The sequence below is a fragment of the Oryctolagus cuniculus genome, chromosome 12, assembly GCF_964237555.1.
Source record: "Oryctolagus cuniculus chromosome 12, mOryCun1.1, whole genome shotgun sequence".
Classification (NCBI taxonomy): domain Eukaryota; kingdom Metazoa; phylum Chordata; class Mammalia; order Lagomorpha; family Leporidae; genus Oryctolagus; species Oryctolagus cuniculus.
In genome coordinates, this window is record NC_091443.1 from 36,408,575 (window position 1) to 36,433,638 (window position 25,064).

The 25,064-nt window shown below is 40.7% G+C and overlaps 1 protein-coding gene and 1 pseudogene across 10 annotated transcripts in view; one reads left to right on the plus strand and one right to left on the minus strand.

The window, feature by feature from the left end:
- Positions 1-24,738, minus strand: part of MIA2 (MIA SH3 domain ER export factor 2) — a 116,881-nt gene extending 92,143 nt beyond the window's left edge. For 6 of the 10 annotated variants that reach the window (XM_008269522.4, XM_008269520.4, XM_008269521.4 and 3 more), the window contains exons 1-6: positions 24,479-24,738; positions 21,305-21,438; positions 18,331-18,417; positions 10,703-11,885; positions 2,790-3,008; positions 2,586-2,686 (exon numbers count right to left, since the gene is read on the minus strand). In XM_008269522.4, the coding sequence (XP_008267744.1) occupies positions 2,586-2,686; positions 2,790-3,008; positions 10,703-11,885; positions 18,331-18,417; positions 21,305-21,438; positions 24,479-24,593 (1,839 nt within the window). In that variant the 5' untranslated portion in view covers positions 24,594-24,738. The remainder of the gene's footprint in view (positions 1-2,585; positions 2,687-2,789; positions 3,009-10,702; positions 11,886-18,330; positions 18,418-21,304; positions 21,439-24,478) is intronic. The other 4 variants (XM_051822174.2, XM_017348272.3, XM_008269524.3 and 1 more) reach the window with 3 other exon arrangements.
- On the plus strand, positions 12,736-15,384 carry LOC100340521 (tyrosine-protein kinase Yes-like; annotated as a pseudogene).
- Positions 24,739-25,064: the final 326 nt, after the last annotated feature.

Below are 25,064 nucleotides of genomic sequence, written 5' to 3' on the forward strand. Positions count from 1 at the left end.
TGTTATGAAAGTTTTAAAACTGAGACTCTTCAGAGAGTAAGTAACTTTCCAGGATCACAAGAAAATTAAATACAATATTTTATGTCTACAGAATTTCAACCAAAATGATTCAAGTAAAATGCATTTCACTATATTTACTAAAACCACAAACATTAACATACTTTATACTTTATTAAATAGTATATTCTAAAGAGGCAAATATCATGTTCCTGATTGGTAAATTTTTCAATTCCCTAAATTCACTGGAATAATTTGTGGTAGAGGGAGTGAAGAGAAGGGAACATGCTTGCAATACAGACCAATAAGTAAAATTAATTTCATGGTCTTATGAAAGTTTTATTATGACTATTTTTCTAATTCTCATATTCAATGCTGGTGTCGTTGGCAAAGGCTTAACCTGCTATGACACAATGCCAACCCCAGGACAGAGGTTTTAAAAATGTGGCAAATGGGCCGGCGCCGCGGCTCAATAGCTAATCCTCCACCTGTGGCGCCGGCACCCCAGGTTCTAGTCCCGGTCGGGGTGCCGGATTCTGTCCCGGTTGCCCCTCTTCCAGGCCAGCTCTCTGCTGTGGCCCGGGAAGGCAGTGGAGGATGGCCCAAGTGCTTGGGCTCTGCATCCACATGGGAGACCAGGAGGAAGCACCTGGCTCCTGGCTTTGGATCGGCACAGCGTGCCAGCCATAGCAGCCACTTGGGTGGTGAACCAACGGCAAAGGAAGACCTTTCTCTCTCTCTCTCTCTCTCTCTCTCTCTCTCACACACACACTGTCTAACTCTGCCTGTCAAAAAAAAAAAAAAAAGTGGCAACTGGGCACTAGTTCTAATCCCAGCTTTTCCACTTCCAATCCAGCTCCCTGCTAGTGCACCTTGGGCCCCTGCATCCACATGGGAGACCAGGATAAAGCTACTAGCTCCTGGCTTCAGCCTGGCCCAGCCCTGGCCATTGCGGCCATTTGTTTAGTGAACCAGCAGATGGAAGACCGATCTCTCTCTCTCTCTCTCTCTCTCTCTCTTTCTCAATCTGCCTCTCCCTCTCTCTGTAACTCTGTGACTTTCAAATAAATAAATAAATAAATATTTTTAAAAAGTGGCAACTGGACCAATTCTGAGCTATATATATATATTTTCCCCTGAATGTTTTCCATTTAAAATTGAGAGATTTTAGGTGAGGAAAAAAAAATTCAGATTTCCAGTTTTTCTTGAAATCATAATATCTGGCAAAACCAGACTGAAGATCAGTAGCAGTAGGATCCTCAAGGCATACACAATCCCCAGTTGGCCACAGTTCTAACCTTTTGCTATGTTTCACTTATTTCATTTCTTTGTAAATCCTGATTCAGATCCTTACCACTTCCCAAATGAATGCTGTAGCTTCATGACTGGGCAGCTCCTTTCCTCTAGTCTTTACCCTTTCAATCCTTATTTGGCAGATACATAGAAACATAGCAGAATTTATAAATGAAACTTTCATGTTACTACCTGCTTTACATTCTTCAACAGTTCCCTGTCATCTGCAAGAGAGAGTTGAATTCCCTAATATAACATGCAAAACTCCCTATTATAACATCTTACTTTGATCCCTGTATATACCATTATCCTTAGGTTCATGCTATGTTCAGACTGAATTGTTTATAGTTCTCCAAAAACATCATGTTCTCTCCTACTCCTGTACTGGTAGACATCACTCCTCAACCTAGAACGTTCGTCCTTTCTCTCGCTAACTCCTGTTCTTCCTTCAAGATCAGTCCCTGCATGTCTCTGGACATTTTCCCAGCTTCCTCTCCCCACCTGCCTACCTCCGCTTCCAATCAGGTAGGCAGCTCCTCCTGAACGTCATCAGCTTCCTGGGGTATGACAGCACTGACAGTGCTGTGTGATAATTACTACTTTCCTGATTTTCTTGAAGGTTTCCACAGTTAAATTTCATCTTACAATGTAAATGAGAAGATAAAAATGTTTCCTCAATCATTTCTGTCTTAGCGGTAGGTAATTAAAAAAAAAAACTTAACATTTATAAGAGGTTTCCTGTGTGCCAAGTATAATAGCTGGGTCCTTTTGAAATATAGTATCTCACTTAATAAGTGAGTATCTCACTTAATAAGACTTACAGTGCTCGCTCCGGCAGCACATATACTAAGACTTACAATAAGTTTAAAAAGTGAACAAAATTTGGAAGTTTAGTAAAAGTTTGGTTAAACTTTCAGGTATTAGTTTTGTACTTTCACATTACACCATTTTGAAATTATAGCTGTCATTCAGATATTAATAATTTAAGGCCAATTTTTCATCTATATTATTTCTGAGTTAATGTAATTATTTCACCGAGTTTGAAAAAAACAAACAGAAGAAAAGCAAAACTTTGCTCAAGATCAACAAAGTTTAAGGAAATGTTTTTAAATCTCCTTAATAATACACATGCAACAAAACATTCCTGTAAAGAGAAATCCTAATGTGTAAGATTTCACAGAAACAGAAGCATTATATAAGGTGTACACTGAGAGGATTCAGTCAACATTTTGCAATCACTCATATATTTAATAAAATAGATACATTATTGCAAAATATTTAAAAGGCCAACTTACCATTTCAGTTAGAGTTACAATAGATGAAAATGCAGAATTCACGAAATCATACAAAACTTGAAATAAATATCTCAGCATAGGAAACTTGGAAGCATCTTCTGCTAATTTATAAATAAAAAGATGTTAACACTTGATATTATGCCACTTCTAAACCTAGTTTATTCCAGAATTTATGCATTAGAGAATATATAAGCTGTTTCTTACCTTTTTGAGGAAAGTATTTTTGAGCCAACAAAGAGTTTTCAGTTGCAACCATCTGACTGTTTAGCAGGGTATCGTCCACAGAATTGTCTGTCTCCATGTGAGCCATCACTTCGGTGTCTACTGATAGTTTTGATGTTTCATCATTATTATTAGAAGATGAAGTTTTAAAATGTGCTTCTTCATGAATTGCTATAGGCAGCTCTGTTTTAGAGACTACATCTGCAAAGAAATACAGAATTTGTTTAAGTATTCACTTTGTCGTAGGCTCCCCTTTTGTTTTTCCAGGCAGGTCAATCTTTGCAGTTTTGGTCATTGTGACACTTCATTAGAGAAAGAATTACTGAAACATAAATCGTAACCTACTGATTTTATAAATTATCACAAACTTACTGTCTTAAACAATACAAATTTATTCTCTCAAAGTTCTAGAAGTTAGGAGTCCTAAAACCAAGAAACTGGCAGGGCTGGTTCTTTTGTATCTCTTAGAGGAGAATCCATTTTTTTGTCTTTTCTCTGTTCTGGGGCCTCCTACCATCCTTGGTTCATGGCACTATCATCCATTTTAAAAGCCAGCAGTGTAGCATCTGTCTCCTCCTCCCCTCCTGCCATCCACTTAGAAGGAAATGTTTTATTTTATTGGGCCCAAAAGGATAATCTTCACCTCAGGATCCTTAAGCACATTAACAATAGTTGTTTCTCAGATAGTCACGTGGTCTGAGAGTTAAGACATGAACATCTTTGAAGGGACTTTATTCAGTCTACCACAAAGCTTTGGCCAGAGAAGAGTTACAAAACCTGTCAACAATTCTATTTTCTACATTGCCTTTTCATTAAAAAAAAAAAAAACTAGAGAACTTCAAAACATTTGTGGAAAATGGAATGAAAAGATAATCTGCGGCACCGCGGCTCAATAGGCTAATCCTCCTCCTAGTGGCGCCGGCACACCGGGTTCCAGTCCCGGTCGGGGCGCCAGATTCTGTCCCGGTTGCCACTCTTCCAGGCCAGCTAGCTCTCTGCTGTGGCCCGGGAAGGCAGTGGAGGATGGCCCAAGTGCTTGGGCCCTGCACCCCATGGGAGACCAGGATAAGTACCTGGCTCCTGGCTTTGGATCAGCGCGATGGGCCGGCCGCAGCGCACCAGCTGTGGCGGCCATTGGAGGGTGAACCAAAGGCAAAAGGAAGACCTTTCTCTCTCTCTCTCTCTCTCACTATCCACTCTGCCTATCAAAAAAAAAAAAAAAAAAAAAAAAAAAAGATAATGTGTGTTTTCTATGCATTTTTTGAAGTCTCTTTATATTTAAAAAATAAATAAAACTGAACAGTAGCACAGCCATTACCAACTCTGTTATACTACATAAGCTTATGGCTAAAAGCAATACAATAAAATTTCATTACTGTTAGTTACATTTGCTTACCCAAGAAAGCATAATAGCTAAATACAACTGGAAATATATATATATATATCCCTGTCTCTTAAGAAAATCAATAAAATAGATTTTTTTAACCTTATCTGTTAGAGAACCAGAGAGCTGAAAAGGCCAAAATTATTTATAGTACCTACAGGTTACTTGATATTGACAGATAATTCTATTTAATAAATAGAACAAAAGCTTTTTCACAAAGAAAGGTAATAGAACTTACAGCAAATAATTTCCAGTTCCAAGATCTAGTCTACTGGGCTACAAACATCTACAACAAATGTTTGCTAATGTGCACTACAGATATGAAAGACATTGTCGGGGCCAACGCTGTGGCCTATCAGGTAAAGCCGCTGCCTGCAGTGCCAGCATCCAATATGGGCGCCAGTTCCAAGTCCCGGCTGCTCCGTTTCTGATCTAGCTCTCTGATATGGCCTAGGAAAACAGTAGAAGATGGCCCACGTCCTTGGGCCCCTGCACCCACATGGGAGACCAGAAAGAAGCTCCTGGCTCCTGGCTTCAGATTGGCTCAGCTCCAGCAGTTGAGGCCATTTGGGGACTGAACCAACGGAAGTAAGACTTTCTTTCTGTCTCTCGTCTCACTGTCTGTAACTCTACCTCTCAAATAAACAAATAAATAAATCTTTAAAAAAAAGACACTGATAGTATATCATTTATAAAAAAAAAAAAAAAAAGAGAGGCCGGCGCCGCGGCTCACTAGGCTAATCCTCCGCCTAGCGGCGCCGGCACACCGGGTTCTAGTCCCGGTCGGGGCGCTGGATTCTGTCCCGGTTGCCCCTCTTCCAGGCCAGCCCTCTGCTGTGGCCAGGGAGTGCAGTGGAGGATGGCCCAGGTGCTTGGGCCCTGCACCCCATGGGAGACCAGGAAAAGCACCTGGCTCCTGGCTCCTGCCATCGGATCAGCGCGGTGCGCCAGCCGCGGCGGCCATTGGAGGGTGAACCAACGGCAAAGGAAGACCTTTCTCTCTGTCTCTCTCTCTCACTGTCCACTCTGCCTGTCAAAAAAAAAAAAAAAAAGAGAGAGAGAAACTGTTAGCCATTTGCACAAAAAGGTATCCCTATTGTTTGGATGGGAACAACTTCAAAAATGATAAGATGCCAATCAAATTTCATACATTGTTATTTTGAAGATTCTCTAATTCCAAATCCCAATCTTTGTTTCCCCCTGATTCCGAGTCCAGTGATTATTATATATAGTATCATATATTGTTCAGGGAGTGTATTAAAAGAAAAATAAACAGAAGTTTTTTTAAGTCCTACAATAAATATACCCTTATATCAATTTAAAATTTTGGAGGAAGACATTCTTGGAGGAAGTTATTCCTATTAGCATTTATAAGACATTTCACATTTTAGAGTATATTGTGTTATTTAATAATCCACTAGAATGTATTGTATAAAACAAATTTGGAAATATATTCTAAAATATATTGACACTATTACCTAAGATATTCTGGTAATTGTTAATTTATTTTAGAAATCATTTTTTTAAATGTTCACCAGATTAAAATGACATTTAGAATGTTTGTGTTGGCTTGGTAGAGGGAAAATACTGATATTATAAATAGAATATAAAAATAGCAACAAGATATTCTCATTAACTGTTGGTAAAATACATGTTGCTATGAGTATACACAGTTATATGATTATTTTCGCTTTCAGACCTAAAACAGCATACGGCTGTGTTAAGAAAGCAAATTGAAATCAACACTAAATTTTATCTAGAGTCATTTCTTCTCTATCGACATGGCTGTCAAAACTAAAACTTCACATAAGATTAGTGTTTCCTTAGTTTGGAGATCTCCTGAGTTCATAAACTGCTTCAATAAGATGAAAGTATCATAAATTACTGAACGGGAACTTAAGAAATTATAAATCTTATCTCTCTGCTTTTTAAAGAAACCATATAAATCTACTCTATTAGGTAAAAATCCATATTATCCAACTGATAAAATGATCATTAGTCTAGGGAAAATGTTAATTTTCTTTTGTATTTCAATAGAATAATGCTGATAGAGGTTTAAGTCAAATGTTCCTGATTGTTCTACTTTTATGCTACATATTAAATCTTTTTTTAAGATTTTATTTCTTTTTATTTGAGAGAGAGAGTTACAGAGAGAAGGCAGAGAGAAAGGTCTTCCATCCACTAGTTCGCTCCCCAAATGGCTGCAATGGCCAGAGATAGGCTAATCCAAAGTCAGGAGTCAGGAGCTTCTTCTACATCTCCCATGTGAGTGCAGTGGCCCAAGGATTTGGGCCATCTTCTACTGCTTTTCCAGGCTGTAGAAAAGAGCCAGATCAGAAGAGGAACAGCCAGGACTAGAACCAGCGTCTATATGGTTTTCCAGCACCCCAGGCAGAAGCTTAGCCTACTACAACCACAGTGCTGGCCCCTACATATTAAATCTTTAAACAAACTATAATGTGCCTGAATTCAAATTTAGAATGAAAATGTATGCACATCTCTTTTTTTCAAAAATATTTATGTACTTATTTGAAAGGTAGAGAGACAGAGACAGGGAGATTTTCCTTCAGCTGTTTTACTCCCTAACTGGCAAAAACAACCAGGGCCATGCCAAAGCAAGGAGCCAGGCACACCATCCAGGTCTCCCATGTGGGTGGCAGGAACTAAAGTACTGGGGCCATAATCTGCTGCATCCCAGGTGCATTAACAAGGAGCTGGATCAGAAGCAGAGTAGCTGGGACTTGAAACAGCACTCTGATACAGACATCCTAACCAGCAGCTTAACCCACTGTTCCACAACCTCTGTCCATTTTGAAAACCTTTTCACAAACTTCATTTTAAAAAGATTACTCAATGGGGGCTGGCGCCTAGGTTAATCCTCCGCCTGCAGTGCCGGCATCCCATATGAGCAGCAGTTCTAGTTGCGGCTGCTCCTCTTCCAATCCAGCTCTCTACTGTGGCCTGGGAAAGCAGCAGAAGATGGCCCAAGTCCTTGGGCTCCTGCACCCACATGGAAGACCCAGAAGAAGCTCCTGGCTCCTGGCTTCGGATTAGCCTATCTCTGGCCATTGCAGCCATTTGGGGAGTGAACCAGCAGACAGAAGACCTCTCTGTCTCTCCCTCTCACTGTCTGTAACCCTACCTGTCAAATAAATAAATAAATAAATAAATAAATCTTTATTAAAAAAAATAAAAAGATTACTCAAGAGTCAGGCATTGTGACACAGCAGGTTAAGGCACCCCTTGGGATATCTGCATCCCTTCTCAGAGTGTCTGAGATCAAGTCCAGACTCCACTTGCAATCCAGCTTCCTGCTAAATGTTCTTAGGAGGCAGCAGATGATGGCCCAAGTGCTTGGGTTTTTGCCATCCATGTGGGAAATCTGGATAGAGTTCCTGGCTCCTGGCTTTAGCCTGGCCAGCCTTTGTGGTTGCAAGTATTTGGGTACTAAAGCAGCATATGGAAGTTATGTATGTGTGTGTGTGTGTGTGTGTGTATGTATATATCTCTCTGACATTCTACCTTTCAAACAATAAATACATCTTTTCTAAAAAATGAAGTAAAATCTTTTTTCATTTTTAATAAAGTATTTAAAATTAATGTAAAAATTCAAAATATTTATAGGTCAAAATTTGCCACATTTGTAATGTTGCATCATATACTTATGTCCACGTCATGTCAAAATAGCTATTAATTGCAAGCATAGTTTTAAATTGATCATCTGATTGAACTGAATAATCAAAAGAATTTTTAAAAAAGTTTTAATTAGTCCTTTTCTGGAGCAGGCCTTTTGCCTAGCAGTTAAGATGCCACTTGGAATGCCCATATCCCATATCAGAACACCTGGATTCATGTCTCAGCTCTGCTCTTGACTCTAGCTTCCTGCTAATGTGCACCCTACAAGGAAGCAGGTGATGGTTCAACTGATTGGGTCCCTGTCACCCATGTGGGAGACCTAGACTGAGTTCCCAGCTCCTGGCTTTGGCCTGGTACAGCCCTGGCTTATTGCAGAGTTTATCAGTGGATGGGAGAGATACCCGCCCCCACCCCCGTGTGTGTGTGTGTGTGTGTGTGTGTGTGTGCTTTTTAAATAAATAAGAATTTTTTAAAATTCTTTAACATTGTGGTGCAGCAGGTAAAGCCACCATGGGTGCCAGTTTAAGTCCCAACTGCTCCACTTCTGATCCAGCTCCCTGCTCAAGGCCTGGGAAAAGCATCAGGAGATGACCAAAGTACTTGAGCCCCTGCGCCCATGTGGGAGACCTGGAAGAATCTCCTGGCTCCTGGTTTCGGCCTGGCTCAGCTCAGGACTGTTGTGGTCTATTGTGAAGTGAACCAACAGATGAAAGATCACTCTATCTCTCACTCTAACTCTGCCTTTCAAATAAATAAAATACATATTTAATGAAAAAATAAATAGCCCTATCCTGAAGTACATTATTCAAGTGAATTGTGGGATATATTTCTCTTACTTTTGGAAATAAGGATTTTAAAAAATCAGTTTATTTTTTATTTATTTGAAATGCAAAGTTAAAGAGAGGTAGAAGCAGAGGCAGAGAGAGGTCTTTCATCCACTGGATCACTCCTCAGATGGCCTCAATGGCCAGAACTGGGCCAATCCGAAGCCAGGAGCCTAGAACTTCCACGCAGGTTCAGGGGCCCAAACACTTGAGCCATCTTCTGCTGCTTTCCCAGGCCATAGCAGAGAGCTAGATCGGAAGTGGAGCAGCTGGGACTAGAACCAGCACCCATATGGGATGCCAGCACTGCAGGCAGTGGCTTTACCTGCTACCCCACAGCACTGGCCCCTCAGTTTAATGTTGAAAATATTAAGTGGCAATTAAATTATTCAATTTACTCTTTGAGTTTATGATTCTTAACACAGCACTTTAATGATGTCACTCACCTAATATTGTTTAAAAGATGGGAGACCCAATTGAGCAAATACATGTTAGTAATTTAATAAAACTTCCTGTAGACACTAATATTTAAAAAGAGTAATCAAGTCAGAATATGATTACAATGGGATTTTTGTAAATACAGGACTCAAATAGTGATCTATGAGAATGTTTAATACCATTAGGGGATAATAGGTCTATTTGATAACAATATTCAGTTTTATATGTGACTATATCTATTATCTTAGAATCCTGTTTTAAACTGCATTATGAGAAAAATTAATGTATTTTTAAGTGAATAATATTTGATTGTAGCTTTGAGATACTTTTACACATAAACTATGCCTAAACTTTAAGATTTATATTAGATATAGATATACCTTTCTTTTTTTTTTTTTTTTAAGATTTACTTGGGCCCCCACACCCACATGGGAGACCCAGAAGAAGCTCCTGGCTTTGGATCAGCACAGCTCAGCTGTTGCGGCCAACTGGGAAGTGAACCATCAGATGGAAGACCTCTCTCTCTTTCTCTCTCTCTCTCCCCCTCTCCCTCTCCCTTTTTCTCTCCCTCTCTCTGTGTAACTCTAACTTTTGAAAAAAAATAAATAAATCTTAAAAAATACATCTCCAACCTTTCCTTTTCATTTTGGATTTTGTTTTGTTTATTTGTGAGGCAGAGTGATACAGAGGGACAGAATCAAAGAGAAACAGAGTCAGAGAGCTCCCACCCACTGGTTTACTTCCCGAGTGCCTGCAATAGCTGAGGCTGGGCTAGGCTGAAGCCAAGAGCCTTAGAACTCAACCTAGCTCTTCCACCTGGGTGATTGGGACCCAGCTACTGGAGCCATCACCTGCTATTCCCCAGGGTGCACATCATCAGGAAGCTGAAATCACAAGTGGGATAGCCAGGACTTGAACTCAGACATTCTCAACATGGGATACAGGCATCCCAACTTAACCACTAGGCCAAACACCCCCCCCCCACACACACACACACTCAGGGTTTGACTTTATAATATTAAGCTCTAAGTTCCAGAGTAAAGCAGAAATTGACAAAAGGGTAGTTGTTGATTATTGAGTTATTTTGAAAAACATGGTAGAGACCAGCATTGTGGCACAGAGGGTTAAGCTACCACCTTCAATGCCAGCATCCCATATGGATGCTGCTTCGAGTCCCCAGTTGCTGCACTTCTGACTTGGCTCCCTGCTAATGTGCCTGGGAAAGCCATGGAAGATGGCCCAAGTATGTGGGCCCCCTGCACCTATGTGAGATATGCAGAAGTTGTTCCTGGCTCCTACCTTCTGCCTGGCCCAGCCCTGGTTGTTGCAGCCATTTGGATAATGAACCAGCAGATAGAAGATACCTCTCTCTCTCTCTCTCGCTCTCGCTCTCAATCTTGCTCTCTCCTTCTCTCCTTCTCTCACAGTCTCTCTGTAATTCTGCCTTTCAAATAAATAATCTTTAGAAAAAAAAATAAAAAACATGAATTGCTGAATTTTTTCAACTGATTTGTACTTATAAAAATAAAGAATGTTAAAATAAAAGGTATTATGGATATTTTCATACCAACCTCATTGACTGTATTTGCTTTTCAACATAACTTGCATATTACCTGTGGGGTAATTTTCAACTGAAAATTCTTCTGTTTCATCATTTGCAACTGCATTCTTTTGATCCAGTGTCTGTTGTGGAGATTGTAATTCTGTTTCCTTTGGAATCTTCCGGGAGCTCCAAGGGTTGCCAAAATTATTTAAGAACTTTTTAAAATATGGCAAAGTATCAGAATCATCTGTTTCCTCTAAGACTTTTTCGTTTATCTGATCTTCCGTTTCTATGCTGTCTATCATTTTTATTTCTTGTTCCTTATCAGGGTCAAAGTCACTTGCTAGAGGAGGTTCATGTTCATCTCCCCCAGCATCTCCCTCATGCTGTCCACCATCTGATTTGATTTTATCTTCACTGGCGTATGCAAAGCCTAACATACCAAAACCATAATCAAACCAACTTGATTGGAGAATGGAGCTATCATTAATCACTGGATCTTCTTTTTCTGGTAATATTTCTGTACATGGAACTGTGGATTCTTCAATGGATGATATGGAACTGGGGACATCCTGTAGTGGTGGATTGCTTTCTTTGGGCAATACTTCAAGCCCTGTATCCTCATCTCCAAAACCTAAGTAACTTTTAAATCCACCACCAAACCACCCAGTATCTGGCGGTTTAAGAATGTGCTCTGACTCAGATGCTAGTTCAGACTGTTCCTTTGGCACTGAATCAAATTCTGATTCAGGTTCTTGCGCGTGTTCTGTTTGGAGATCTCCATTACTCAATTCTTCTCTCTCATTCTCATCTTCCATTGCTATTTTTCTACCTAGAAATGAGCTTTCTTGTGTGGGTTCAATAGTTGATTCAAAAGACATCTCTTCAGTGTGTTCTTTTCCCAACCCAAACCACCCCTTTCCTTCGGGCACAGCTGTGGGCAGGATGACATGATCCACTTCCGGAATATGATCCTGTTCCACACTTTCGGCTTCTACTTCTACCCACTCTTTGGATTTGCTCATGCTTCTGGTATCTTCAGGAGCTTCTGATGCTGAAAATTGGTCTTCAAACACAGTACTTTCGGAAGTTGCATAAAAGCCAGGTTCTAAGTGGAAGTCATTTTCATATACATAAGATTTTTGTTCATCATCTTCTTCATATGGATATATATTTTCACTATTATCACTTAACTCATTATCTTCATTTTCAAACATGTAGCTTACTCCAAGAAGACAAAGAAAGTCGGATTCCTAAAAAGAATAAAAGGGTGATCGACACAAATGTACTCCTTAATTCTTCAATAATCATTTAAAATAGTTGACTGTGATAGTCCCAAGAACACACAACAGCTCAACAACATGGCAAAAAATAAAGCTCAGATCTCATCTCAAAGGCTTTGTAACACAATTACTTTCCAGGGTTAATGATATAAACTTAAATAAAAATCCCTTTATGTTATGGCTTGTTATTAAATAGTTGATAAAATTTGAGAACAGAGAAATATTCTACAAATAAACTATGATAAAAAGCCCTGCATATTTCCCAAAAAATCTCATATTTCTTTTTTTTTTTATTTATTTGACAGGTAGAGTTATAGACAGTGAGAGAGACAGAGAGAAAGGTCTTCCTTCAGCTGGTTCACTCCCCAAAAGACCACTATGGCTGGCGCTGCGCTGATCCGAAGCCAGGAACCAGGTGCTTCCCCCTGGTCTCCCATGTGGGTGCAGGAGCCCAAGCACCTGGGCCATCCTCCACTGCCCTCCTGGGCCATAGCAGAGAGCTGGACCGGAAGAGGAGCAACCAGGACTAGAACCCAGCACCTATATGGGATGCTGACGCCGCAGGTGGAGGATTAACCAAGTGAGCCACGGCGCCAGCCCAAAATCTCAAATTTCTTAAGAATGCACCAAGCTAAGCAACCAGTCTAGGCCCACTCTGTCCCCGTTGCTGCCTCAGGTTGCCCCAGGACTTGGAGTTAGAGGGCCCCGCTGGCCTCTTCTCCACCTGCAGCCCAGTAGCCACCACCTGGATCTTTGGCACGGCAGCCACAGCAGCGCCTTGTGAGAGCACAGCCAGAGGGCAGTCTCTGAGGATTTGATAATGGGCTGTATTAGAAGTAAAGAAAACAAAAGTCCAGACATTAAATACAAAACCGAGAACCCTCCAGAGCCTGTCAGTAGGGTGCCAGCCATCAAGGAGCAGATCACACCACAAGTGCACCATCATCTTCCGCAAAGGGAGCGTTGGTTAAAGTCAACAGTCTCTCCATAATATCACTGGGAGGGTCCGCAGAGGCGACTCTTTTTGGAGGAGCTTCTTCCTCATTCTTGGTGGTGCCAATCCTACTGGTTCATATCTTACTGGTTTAACAGGTGGTGTTACTGTATTTGTGCCCTTATCTGATGGTGAAACTAGAGCTACAGAAGACCTTTATTAAAGAAAAGTGAAGAGCCAGTGCTGTAGCATAGTGAGTAAAGCTGCCACCTGCAGTGCTGGCATCCCGCATGCACACTAGTTCAAGTCCTGGCTGTTCCACTTCCAATCCAGCTCTCTGCTATGACCTGGGAAAGCAGTAGAAGACGGCCCAAGTCTTTGGGTCCTTGCACCCACGTGGGAGACCCAGAGGAAGCTCCTGGCTCCTGGCTTCGGATCGGTGCAGCTCCGGCCATTGTGGCCATTTGGGGAGTGAACCAGCGGATGGAAGACCTCTCTCTCTGCCTCCCTTTCTCTCTCTGTGTAACTATGACTTTCAAATAAATAAATAAATCTCTTTTAAAAAATGGTGAAAGACTTCCAATAATTAACAAAACAGAAGGAGACTGGTGGGAAGAATGATCCATTGCTACAAGAAAGAATGGCTATATCACAGCAACTACAGAGCACCTACAGATTCCATTCAGGCAGAAGAATGGTATTTTGGCAAAAAGGGGAGAAAAGATTACTTTTGAATCCTGGGAACCAACAAGGTATATTTTTAGTAAGAGAAAGTGAAAGTACTAAATGTGCTCATTCCCTCTCTATTCCTGACTGGTGAGAGTTAAAGAATGATAATGTGAAACACTACAAAATTAGGAAACTTGACAATGGTTGATACTACATTACAACCAGAGGACAAAATTTGATACTTTTCAAAAGTTGGTGAAATACTACACAGAACATGCTGATGGTTTATGTCACCAGTTAACAGCTGTGTGTCCAACTGTGAAATCACAGATTCAAAGTCTAGCAAAAGATGCTTGGGAAATTCCTCGAGAATCATTGAGACAAGAAGTTAAACTAGGACAAAGATGTTTTGGTGAAGTATCAATGAGAACATGGAACGGAACCACAAAGACAGCAATCAAAACACTAAAACCAGGTACAGTGATGCCAGAAGCTTTCCCTCAAGAAGCTCAGATAATGAAAACATTAAGACACGATAAACTTGTTCTGCTACATGCAGTTGCTTCTAAAGAACCAATTTACACAGTCACTGAATTTATGCCAAAAAGGAGCTTATTAGATTTCCTTAAGGAAGGTGATGGAAAGTATTTGAATCTTCCACAACTGCTTAATATGGCTGCTCAGTTCACTGATGGTATGGCATATATTGAAAGAATGAACTATATTCACTGAGATCTTCAAGCTGCTAATATTCTTGTAGAAGATCTTACTGCGAAATAGCAGATTTTGGTTTAGCAAGATTAATTAAAGACAATGAATACACAGCAGGACAAGGTGAAAAATTTTCCATCAAATGGACAGCTCCTACATAATAGGTAATCTGTAGAAGTGAACTTGACACTTTGAGATGTGATGACTTTGAACAGCCCTTGGCTTGACTGTTGAGCAACAGTTTTTCTTTTCATACTATTTGTTGAACACTTTACTTAATACAGAGTTAATCTTATGTGTATAAAGTTAATTGAGGGGCCGGCGCCATGGCTCACTTGGTTAATCCTCCGCCTGCATCGCCGGCATCCCATATGGGCACCGGGTTCTAGTCCCGGTTGCTCCTCTTCCAGTCCAGCTCTCTGCTGTGGCCCAGGAAGGCAGTGGAGGATGGCCCAGGTGTTTGGGCCCCTTCACCCACATGGGAGACCAGGAGGAAGCACCTGGCTCCTGGCTTCGGATCAGTGCAGCGCCGGCCGTAGCGGCCATTTGGAGGGTGAGCCAACAGAAGGAAGACCTTTCTCTGTCTCTCTCTCTCACTGTGTAACTCTATCTGTAAAATAAATAAATAAATAAAATAAAAAATAAAGTTAATTGAAAATAGGTCTTAGTAAAAAAAATAAGTAAATAAGTAAAAATTAGGAGAGAGAGGAGGAAGAAGGGTGGGAGTGCAGATTGGAGGGCAGGTATGGTGTGAAGAATCACTATGTTCCTCAAGTTGTATTTATGAAATGCATGAAGTTTGTATTCCTTAAATAAAAGGTTTCTGGGGGGAAAAAATGGACAGCTCCTGAGGCAGTACTCTGTAGCCAATTTACAATAAAGTCTGACATATGGTCATTCATAATTTTAAATATAGAACTGGTAACAAAGGACAGAGTCCGTATCCAGGTGTGGTGAACTGGGGAGTGCCAGAGCAGGTGAGACGAGAATACAGGATGCCTTGCCCCTGGGGCTGTCCAGATCCCCCATGAACTGATGAATCTGTGTTGGAAGAAGGACTCTGATGAAAGACCAACATGTGAGTATATTCAGTCCTTCTTGGAAGACTGCATCACCGCTACAGAGCCACAGTACCCGTCAGGAGAAAATGTGTAATATAAGGAGCCTATTTTATCTGCACAGATCTGCCAAAACGTAAAGAACTTATGTAGAGTTCCTCACTTTCATACAGAAATCAAAAGAAGAAAATCTTCACTCCACATGCTTTTAATGTACAAACTACTTTTTTTCCAAGTGTTAAGTACAGATGGTGAATTTTCCAACTTATTTCAGGGTCCAAAGAAAAATATGTTATCTCAAAAAACTAGAGAGAGAAAGAAGAGGCGAGGAGGGAGTGTAGGAGGAAGATAGGGAAGGAGAAGAGAAAGCAAACATTACATATTCTTAGAATTGTATCTATGAACTCTATTGAATCTGTTAAAAACTAATTAAAAATTGGGGCTGGCATTGTGGCATAGTAGGCTATGCCTCCACCTGTGGCGCTGGCATCCCATATGGGCACCAGTTTATGTTCCAGCTGCTCCTCTTCTGATCCAACTCTCTGCTAATGGCCTGGGAAAGCAGTGGAATGTGGCCCAGAAGAAGCTCCTGGCTGCTGGCTTTGGTCTGACCCAAATCTGGCAGTTGCTGCCATTTGGGAAATGAACAAGCAGATGGAAGATCTTTCTCTCTCTTTCCTTCTCTCTGTCTGTAACTCTACCTCTCAAAATAAATAATAAAATCTTTAAAAAAAATAATAAAAAACCAAAAATTTATTTTAAAACTAATTAGAATTTTAAAAATAAAGAAAATTCAAAAAAATTCTTAGAAAAAACTTGGACTGTTAGAAATAGTAGTGTGTGCTGTTTGAATATTACCAATATGAAATAAAAGAAGAGTTCACATGTTTGAAGAATAAACTTCAGAATTGCAATTTTACAGTACTCATATATCTTTGGTAGGTGATTAAATCAGATATTGGAGTCAAACCTTCTGGGATCAACTTCTGACCCTGCCGCCTTTTAGCTTTCTGACCTTGGGTAAACTATATGACCCAACTATGCCTCGGTCAGCAGAGTGTTGTGAGAATTAAATGAGTCAAATACTTAGAATAGTAATAGTCTGTAGTAAACACTAGCCTAACCAAGCCCAAAGGTAAACTCACCAGATGCAGCCAGTAATTCAGGGGTAAAAGGCCCATCTCCCTTGCCTCTACTCAGGACAGCTCTGTGGCATATCACAGTTCAACTTCTCTGCCCAATTCTGCTTTCTTTTTTAAAGATTTATTTATGTACTTATTTATGTATGTATATATTTGTTTATTTAAAAGGTAGAGTTACAGAGAGAGACAGAGAAAGATCTTCCATCTGCTGGTTCACTCCCCAGGTAGCTACAACAGTCATGGTATACCAAATTTGGTGAGTTTAGACAAGTATATACCCTGGTGCTACCACTGTTACAATACAAGTAATAAACATATCTATTACCTACAGAAGTTTCCCTGGGGACATTGATGCAACATAAAGGATAAGGAGGAGGGCCAGCGCAGTGGTGCACTAGGTTAGTCCTCCACCTGCAGCACGGGCATCCCATATGGGCGCCGATTCTAGTCCCGGTTGCTTCTCTTCCAGTCCAGCTATGCTGGGACAGCAGTAGAAGATGGCCCAAATGCTTGGGCCCCTACACTGCATGGGAGACCAGGAAGAAGCACCTGGCTCCTGGCTTCAGATCGGTGCAGCTCCAGCCATTGCGACCATTTTGGAGAGTGAACCAACGGAAGGAAGACCTCTCTCTCTCTCTCTCTCTCTCTCTCTCTCTCTGTAACTCTACCTGTCAAATAAATAAATAAAATCTTAAAAAAAAGTTGGGGGGGGGGGGATAAGGGGGAATTAGCTAAGTGAAGAACTTGGGGAAAGCATCCCAATCAGAAGAAATAACCTGCCAGGATCCCTGGGCTGGGAAGAGGTCAGCATGTTCTAAGAACAGTCCAAAGGGCAGTTTGACCAGAGGCACTGTGACTGAGGAGGGAGTGGCACAAGACAGGGACAGCAGCAGGTCATATGGGCCTGCAAGGCCGTTTACAGGAGTGAGCATTATGCCAGGTCCACTGAAGAACCATAAAAGTGCTTTCACCAACAATGTGATATAACCTGATTTTTTTAAAGATCCATGTATCTTTGGAAAATGAATTGGAAGAAAGCTGAGGTAGAAGCAAGGAGAACAGTCAGAAGGCTACTGTGGCATTACAATTAAGAGGTGATGGTGCCTTGAATTAGAGCCATAGTCAGAGTGGAAGTGAAGAGGACAATACAGTACAGGTATGTTTCAGAAATCTAGCTGACGGGGTTAATTACTATTCAGTAAATGGACAGTTAATCCTAGGGTTTGTATTGGAAAAGAGCCAGGTGATAGACTGTTTGCTGAACTAGACAGACTCACTTCACGTTGACCTCATTTAAGCTAAAGTGGCTTAACCTGGAAACTGAATTCAATGGATTAATCAAGTTCATATATTGAAAAGCCACCTTCTGATTCCCTTTCTCATCAAGTGAAAATTTTCAAGTCGATTAGTCTCTAACAGCAAAAAAGGTTGTACAGATATGAGACCTTGGGAGCATGGTGGGAAGTACACTGGTCTAGTAGAACAGTAGCATGTGTAATGACATGTAACACACAAAATTTGCCAAGTGCTATTTTATGTACTCAACATACACTCATTGACTCCTCAGCAAATTTGTGGTAGCACTACATGATACATTACCCTTATTTGACAGATGTGGAAATGTAGACACACAAGGTCATTTAGTTCATAAGGGGCTGAGACAGGCTTTGACCACAGTCCATGTCCAGAATTCATGCTCTTAACCACCACTCTCTACTGCCTGTGAATTGTATTACATAATTCTATTTGTGTACTCAAACTAATCCTAGAGTAAGTCCTCAGACCAACCATTTTATGCATTCACGCTACAAGATACATAATCCCGGGCATTTGTACTAAGGAAAACTATTTTAGCCAAAACATTTTAAATCAAATTAACAGTGAAAAATGAGTTTACTTACTTTAGTTGGTATTTCAACTTCCTCAGATATGAACACCTCTTCAATCTGGACTGCATCTCTGGGAAAATATCCAAAGTCCTTTCCTTTCTATCAAAATGATGAATAAAGGTTATCAAGGAAGAGAGATCAAAGCAATGATAACTATTGAGACTGATTTTGCCCCTCGTCCTTGGCTTTCATCTGCTTCACATCACAAAACATTAACAAGCAGTCAATTGCCATCTAAAAGAAAGTGAGTGAAACCACATTTTTTATTCAAAGAAAATAAAGAGAATTAAGAGAAAAGAGGGCTGAACTGTAAAATGTCAATGTTTTAAATATCAGAAGGAAAAGCAGCCCCATAGCCAATTTTTTTTTTTTTTTTTTTGACAGGCAGAGGGGACAGTGAGAGAGAGAGACAGAGAGAAAGGTCTTCCTTTGCCGTTGGTTCACCCTCCAATGGCCGCCAAGGCCGACGCGCTGCGGCCGGCGCACCGTGCTGATCTGATGGCAGGAGCCAGGTATTTATCCTGGTCTCCCATGGGGTGCAGGGCCCAAGCACCTGGGCCATCCTCTACTGCACTCCCTGGCCACAGCGAAGGGCTGGCCTGCAAGAGGGGCAACCGGGACAGAATCCGGCACCCCGACCGGGACTAGAACCTGGTGCGCCGGCGCCTCAAGGTGGAGGATTAGCCTAGTGAGCCACGGCGCCGGCTTTCTGTTCTTTAATGACCTTCCCAGACCAGAAGGACCACAGATTTATGATAGTAAACCAAGGATATCAAAATGGAAGGTAATGGTAGCAACAGCTAAGGCATGTGGAGCTGCAACACACTCCTTGTTTTCAGAGCGTCAAAATCGGGCACAAGTTTAAGAGCCAAAGATGGATTTGTCGGGATGGTAAAGGTCCATGAGTTCTCCAGGAAGAATCTGGTTTGGCTTTTTTGGGACTAACTTGGAACCAAAAAGTCCCTTAACCCAGTTCAAGCACATACAGGATGTCCTCTGAGAGTGAAGTCTCACAGAACTACTCTCAGCCCATTTGGCCTCTTCCTGTTAAAGTTTAAACAGCGAACTTCTAGTTCTCTGATCCGTCTCTTACATCTCAGTTGTGATTCTTCCAGCTCCCCAGTTGCTACAACCATTTGGAAACTGACTACTTCTGGATCCACAGTATGATTTCCTTAAACAGCTGTCTGCAAGGATTAAACATCTAACGCACAAAGCTAAGTGTGCCTGAAACTTCACCCTGGTCCTACACATTTAACACTGCATTTGTGTGGAACTATTATTTTCACATACAGTAACAGGAAAGAATGCTTTCTTAGGTGCCAGTGCTGTGGCATAGAATTTTAAGCTCTGCCTGTGGTGCTGTCATCCCATATGGTGCCTGTTTGAGCCCCAGGTGTTCCACTTCCAATTCAGCTCCTTGCTAATGGCCTGGAAAAGCAGCTGAAGATGGCCCAAGTGCTTGGGCTCCTGCTCCCACATGGGAGACCCAGAAGAAGCTCCTGGCTCCTAGCTCTGGATCAGCCCAGCCCCAGCCATTGTGGCCATTTGGGTAGTGAATCAGCAGATGGAGGACCTCTCTATCTTTCCCCCTCTCTCTGTAACTCGCCTTTCAAACAAATAAATCAATCTTTGGGGAAAAAAAATGCTTTCTTAGCCTCTTATAATATCTACTGTGTCATTTTCCTTACAGCTGCTTTGAATACCCAATGCATTAAAGACATAGACAGGCACTTTTTAAAAAAAATATTTTATTTATTTAAAAGGCAGAGTTAGAGAGAGAGAGAGAGGTCTTCCACCTGCTGGCTCATTCCCCAAATAGTAAAAACAGCCAGGACTTGGCCAGGCCAAAGCCAGGAGCCAGGAGCTTCATGTAGGTCTCCCACATGAGTGCAGGAACCCAAGCACTTGGGCCATCCTCCATTGCTTTCCCAAGCACATTAGCAGGGAGCTGGATCCAAAGTGGAGCAGCTGAGACTCAAACTGGTGCCCATAGTAGCTTAACCCATTACACCACAGCGCTGGCACCAAAGCACTGACATTTTTAAGATACCCTAAGCAGCAAGGAATCATGGGAACTACAGCAGCCAGGCAAACAATTCTGACCAGTGTCTGTCAGACGTTCAATCATGCAGCCCTTTATAGGAAAAAGCATGATTTCAAACAGAATCTTTCCTTCAGACTGTTACCGCAGAGGCTACCCAAGGGAGAAATCTGATGCATATGCAATATGGAAGTGAAGTATCAGCGTTTGTTCAGGATGGGAGTAAAATCACATATCATAGCATCTTTCTTTCATAAAGCATAATAGTATAAGCAAAGATATCAAGCTTGTTCAGCCAAAAATCTCACTCACTAATTTTCCTCTGTTACATATTCAGAAAGATGATTCCAGCTTCTAGGAATGTCAGACTTGGGGCCAAATAATGGGCTTTCCAGTTGTTATTTTTTCCCATGAAAAATTCACACACTTAGCTTCTGTAGATAACAACCTTTCTTCAATAACAACTTAGCCCTTTATTTGCTCAGACAGACATGCCTTTTCATCTAGTCAACTAAAACTTACCAGTCTCTCCAAAATTTAATCATTAGTGGCACCAAGATTTGGCTGGGGTTGCCTAGCCATCCCATAATCTCCATCAGCACCCCTAAGGTTTCTTCAAATAAATATAAACTCTTACTTTAAAAACGATGCATATGCAGTACAGCATGTTAAGCTGCAGCCTGCAACACTAACAGCCTATATGACTGCTGGTTTGAGTCCCAGCTGCTCTGCTTCCAATCCAGCTCCTAGAAACGCACCTAGAAAAGCAGTGGAGTGACCCAAGTACCTGTGTCCCTGCCACTCACATGGGAGATTTGGATGAAGCTCTCCTCTCTGCCTTTCAAATGAATAAATTAATTACTAAATTAAAATGAAAATAATCTTTTCAAAAAAGATGAAAAATAGATATCCTTGTGCAAGTTTTCAGGAGTCGATACTTACACTTCCTGCCCACAAATCTTCTCTTTCTCCTGCGAGTTTAACATAAACAGATATCTCTTCTCCCTTGGTGAAGTTCAGGTAAAGACAGTCAGGTCCTCTGTAATCACTCATGGCAAGGACTCTGCTTATTAAAGCTATGTAAACATATAAAAAGCACTTTAAATTAAAACATCATTTCTCATCCTTCCATTTTACCTTCCTCTAATCCATCCTATACATTTCCAAGTATAATTCCTTTGTATCATTTATGGCCTCAAAAACCTACATATACTTCCCACTGCATCTAGAATCAAACCTAGGCTTCATGACTCGGCATTGTAACTGGGACCCCCTTCCTTACTTAAAAGAACCTTCCTCTATTCCTTTACCCAGATCCAGGGCTACTGCCAGGCTTGTCTACGTGTTGTTAGTTAGAATGTTGGAATGCATCATTATCATTCTCCAGTCTGCAGGGAAGAAAAAGATAATTGATGTGCTCTGTGGCACCTACTACTTTCAGGCATTTTGATAAGGGCTTTTACTTTTTTAAAATCAAATCCTCAAGGCCGGTGCCATGGCTCACTAGGCTAATCCTCCACTTGCGGTGCTGGCACCTCGGTTCTAGTCCCGGTTGGGGCACCAGTTCTGTCCTGGTTGCTCCTCTTCCAGTCCAGCTCTCTGCTGTGGCCCAGGAGGGCAGTGGAGGACGGCCCAGGTCCTTGGGCCCTGCACCCGCATGGGAAACCAGGAGGAAGCACCTGGCTTCTGGCTTTGGATCTGCGCAGTGTGCCGGCCGTAGCGGCCATTTGGGGGGGTGAACCAACGGAAGGAAGACCTTTCTCTCTCTCTCTCTCTCTCTCTCTCTCTCACTGTCTAACTCTGCCTGTCCAAAAAAAAAAAAAAAAAAAAATCAAATCCTCAAAACAGATCTATGAGGTAAATAATCTCATCTCAATATAGCAAATGACCCATTAGCTCATCAGAGAATTCGTCACACAGCTCTGGTGGGGCCAGAATTGGCCAATTCTTTTCAGTGAAACATCCTTGTTCTGAACTTTTCTTTCTGTTCTTCTCTCAGCCTAGAAACCCTTTCCCTTCCCTTCTTGCTTCACCCATATCTTACTTCTTCAATGAGGTGTCTTGAATCTTCCCAGCCTACTCTTATTTCCTTGTCTCTGAATTTCAACATTGTCTATTACCCTTACTCTGTGGAATCCCTATTTACAGTTTCATTTTGACCTATCTTGTCACCACTCACTAAAAAGAAAAATCCTGGAGGCCAAGACACTCATTTTACAGGTCACTTTATTCCTCTTAGATACAGAAATGCACACCCCCAGACCCAGTTCAGAGCCGCCCCTCAATAACAATTAATGGGGACTGGAGTTGGAGCCAGTGGATACCAGGGTGCTTGCATCCCATACAGGAGTACCTGAAATCAAGTCCCACCTCCACTTATTTTGTTAAAGATTTATTTATTTGAAAGAGTTACAGAAAGAAAGGCATTCTATCTGCTAGTTCACTCTCCAAATGGCAGCAACAGCCAGGCTGCTCCAGGCCAAACAAGGAACACAGAACTCCATCCAGGTCTCCCACAGGGGTGGCAGTGGCCAAAGGACTTGGGCCATCTTCTGCTGCTTTCCCGGGCACATTAGCAGTGAGTTGGGTGAGAAGTGGAGCAGCCAGTACTCAAACTGGTGCCCACATGGGATGCCATTCAGGGGGAATCTTAACCTGTGATACCACGATAGCAGCCCCCTACCTCCACTTCTGATTTAGAGTCCCACCAATGCACACCCTGGGAGGCAGCAGATGATGGCTCAAGTACTTGGATCTCTGCTACCACTCACACAGGAGATCTGGATAGAGTTCCTGGTTCCCAGCTTCCTCCTGGTCCAGCCCTAGCTGTTGTGGGCATGGGGAATAGACCAGCAGATAAAAGATATCGTGCTCTCTCTCTCTCTCTCTCTCTCTTTCTCTCTCTGTTGTTCTTTCAAGTAAATAAAAATAAGTAAATAAACTTTAAAAAATAAAATAATTATAAATTAATCACAACCACATATGCTAGATTCAGCCTTTCAGCACACAAAGTAATAAACATATTATATTTACATAGTAACATTTGTAAGAGAAACATTTTGATTAAGTCTTCCAATTAAAGTTAAAATAACATTATAAATTCATATCAATTTAAATATATTCTTTTCATATTCTGTGCCTAGCCATAAGGATACTAAAATGAAGCTATAATATTAAGAGGGAAAGAAAGATTACTATTATAAAACATCATCCAGTAAACGTCTCTCTACATTAAATTGCATATCCAACAGTTTAAGGAATATGCTTACTTATTAAAATGTTACTTATAAATTATTCATTCTTATCCTAACAATATTTTGTAGTTTTATTTTGTATGTTGCAGATTAGGAAGAACTCTTATTATGGAAAGACAGAATTTAAAGTAACTCCAATATGTTGTGATATAATTTATTTTGTTCCACAATGCTAACAATAGAAAATCAAACAAGTTCTTAAAAAAAGAATTGAAATTAGTTTCTCTCTATAATTGGTAGATAAATTTAATATTCAATGATAAAAATAAAATTATATCTATACCCTGAGTGATTTTAGTATTTTTACATAATAAATGAACACAGAAATGATTAACAGTTTGTAAATTTAGACAGAATAAATTGTAATGGTTTGAAATAAAAACATTTTTTAGAAAACTCATGAGAATCAGAAAGTTTTGACCATGAAATAGAAACTAAAAGTAGAAGGGCTTCATAAAGAACTATTAAATTTAATCAAAAATTTCAAATAAATAATATATGCTACTTTTACTATAAAAAAGGAACTATCAAATGGTCTTATATCTTTTTATATGAATCAATTATGGTTACCTTCTAGAAGTAGTAAAAGAGCTAATGATTTTGTTTTGAGATAGGGATTAACATCATCATAACTTTTGATATGTTTCAATATAAGGCTGATTTTGCCTACACTTGTGTATTTATGTTAAATATCAATACAAAATTCTTAGCTTTCAGAATTTTTTAAATACCAAGCTATACTTTATAATTCAAGCATTTCTCAATGATATTAATGCTCATCTTTTTCATACTTGTCTACAATAACATTTTATGTGATTTCAGAACCTGAATTTAAGAGAAGTGGGAAAAAAAGGAAACTTACTTTCACATTCCAGGTCACCACATTTTTTAAGGTTTGACAGCAGTTTTGTGCCCTCCAGACACTTTGTCAGAGAAACAACCAAAAGAAGGATTCTGTGAACTCCAAGTTCCGCCATGCTAAAACACGCAGCCAGGAATTCCAAGCGAGGTTCAATCAATAGTTTAAGTTGTAGACATGCCAGCCAAACAGGAAATGTCCTACTCTCTTCACTAAATATAAGAAAAAGAGTTTGGTTGTTTGATTTATTTTAATCCCTTGATAACTACATTGTTCCATCGCTGTGTAGGCTTAACTGCAGGGACAAACACTCTCTGTTCTCAATCTGCAGTGTCAGGTATTGAGATAATACATAAGAGTTTAATAATTAACAGGGATTTTTAGTTGGACTAATGTCTTATAAAGGCAGCTCACGTACAACTGTCTCACTTAAAGGCAACTTGCGTTCAACAGGACAGTTGTTAAACATGCCTCCAAAAACAGGTAGTTAACCTCTATTGTAGTTTTCAGCTTAGTCAGTCAACAAGTACAAATGGAATATTTGCTAGTTTCCTATTCCAGCTTCAATGGAGAAAGTAAAAAGTTCTCT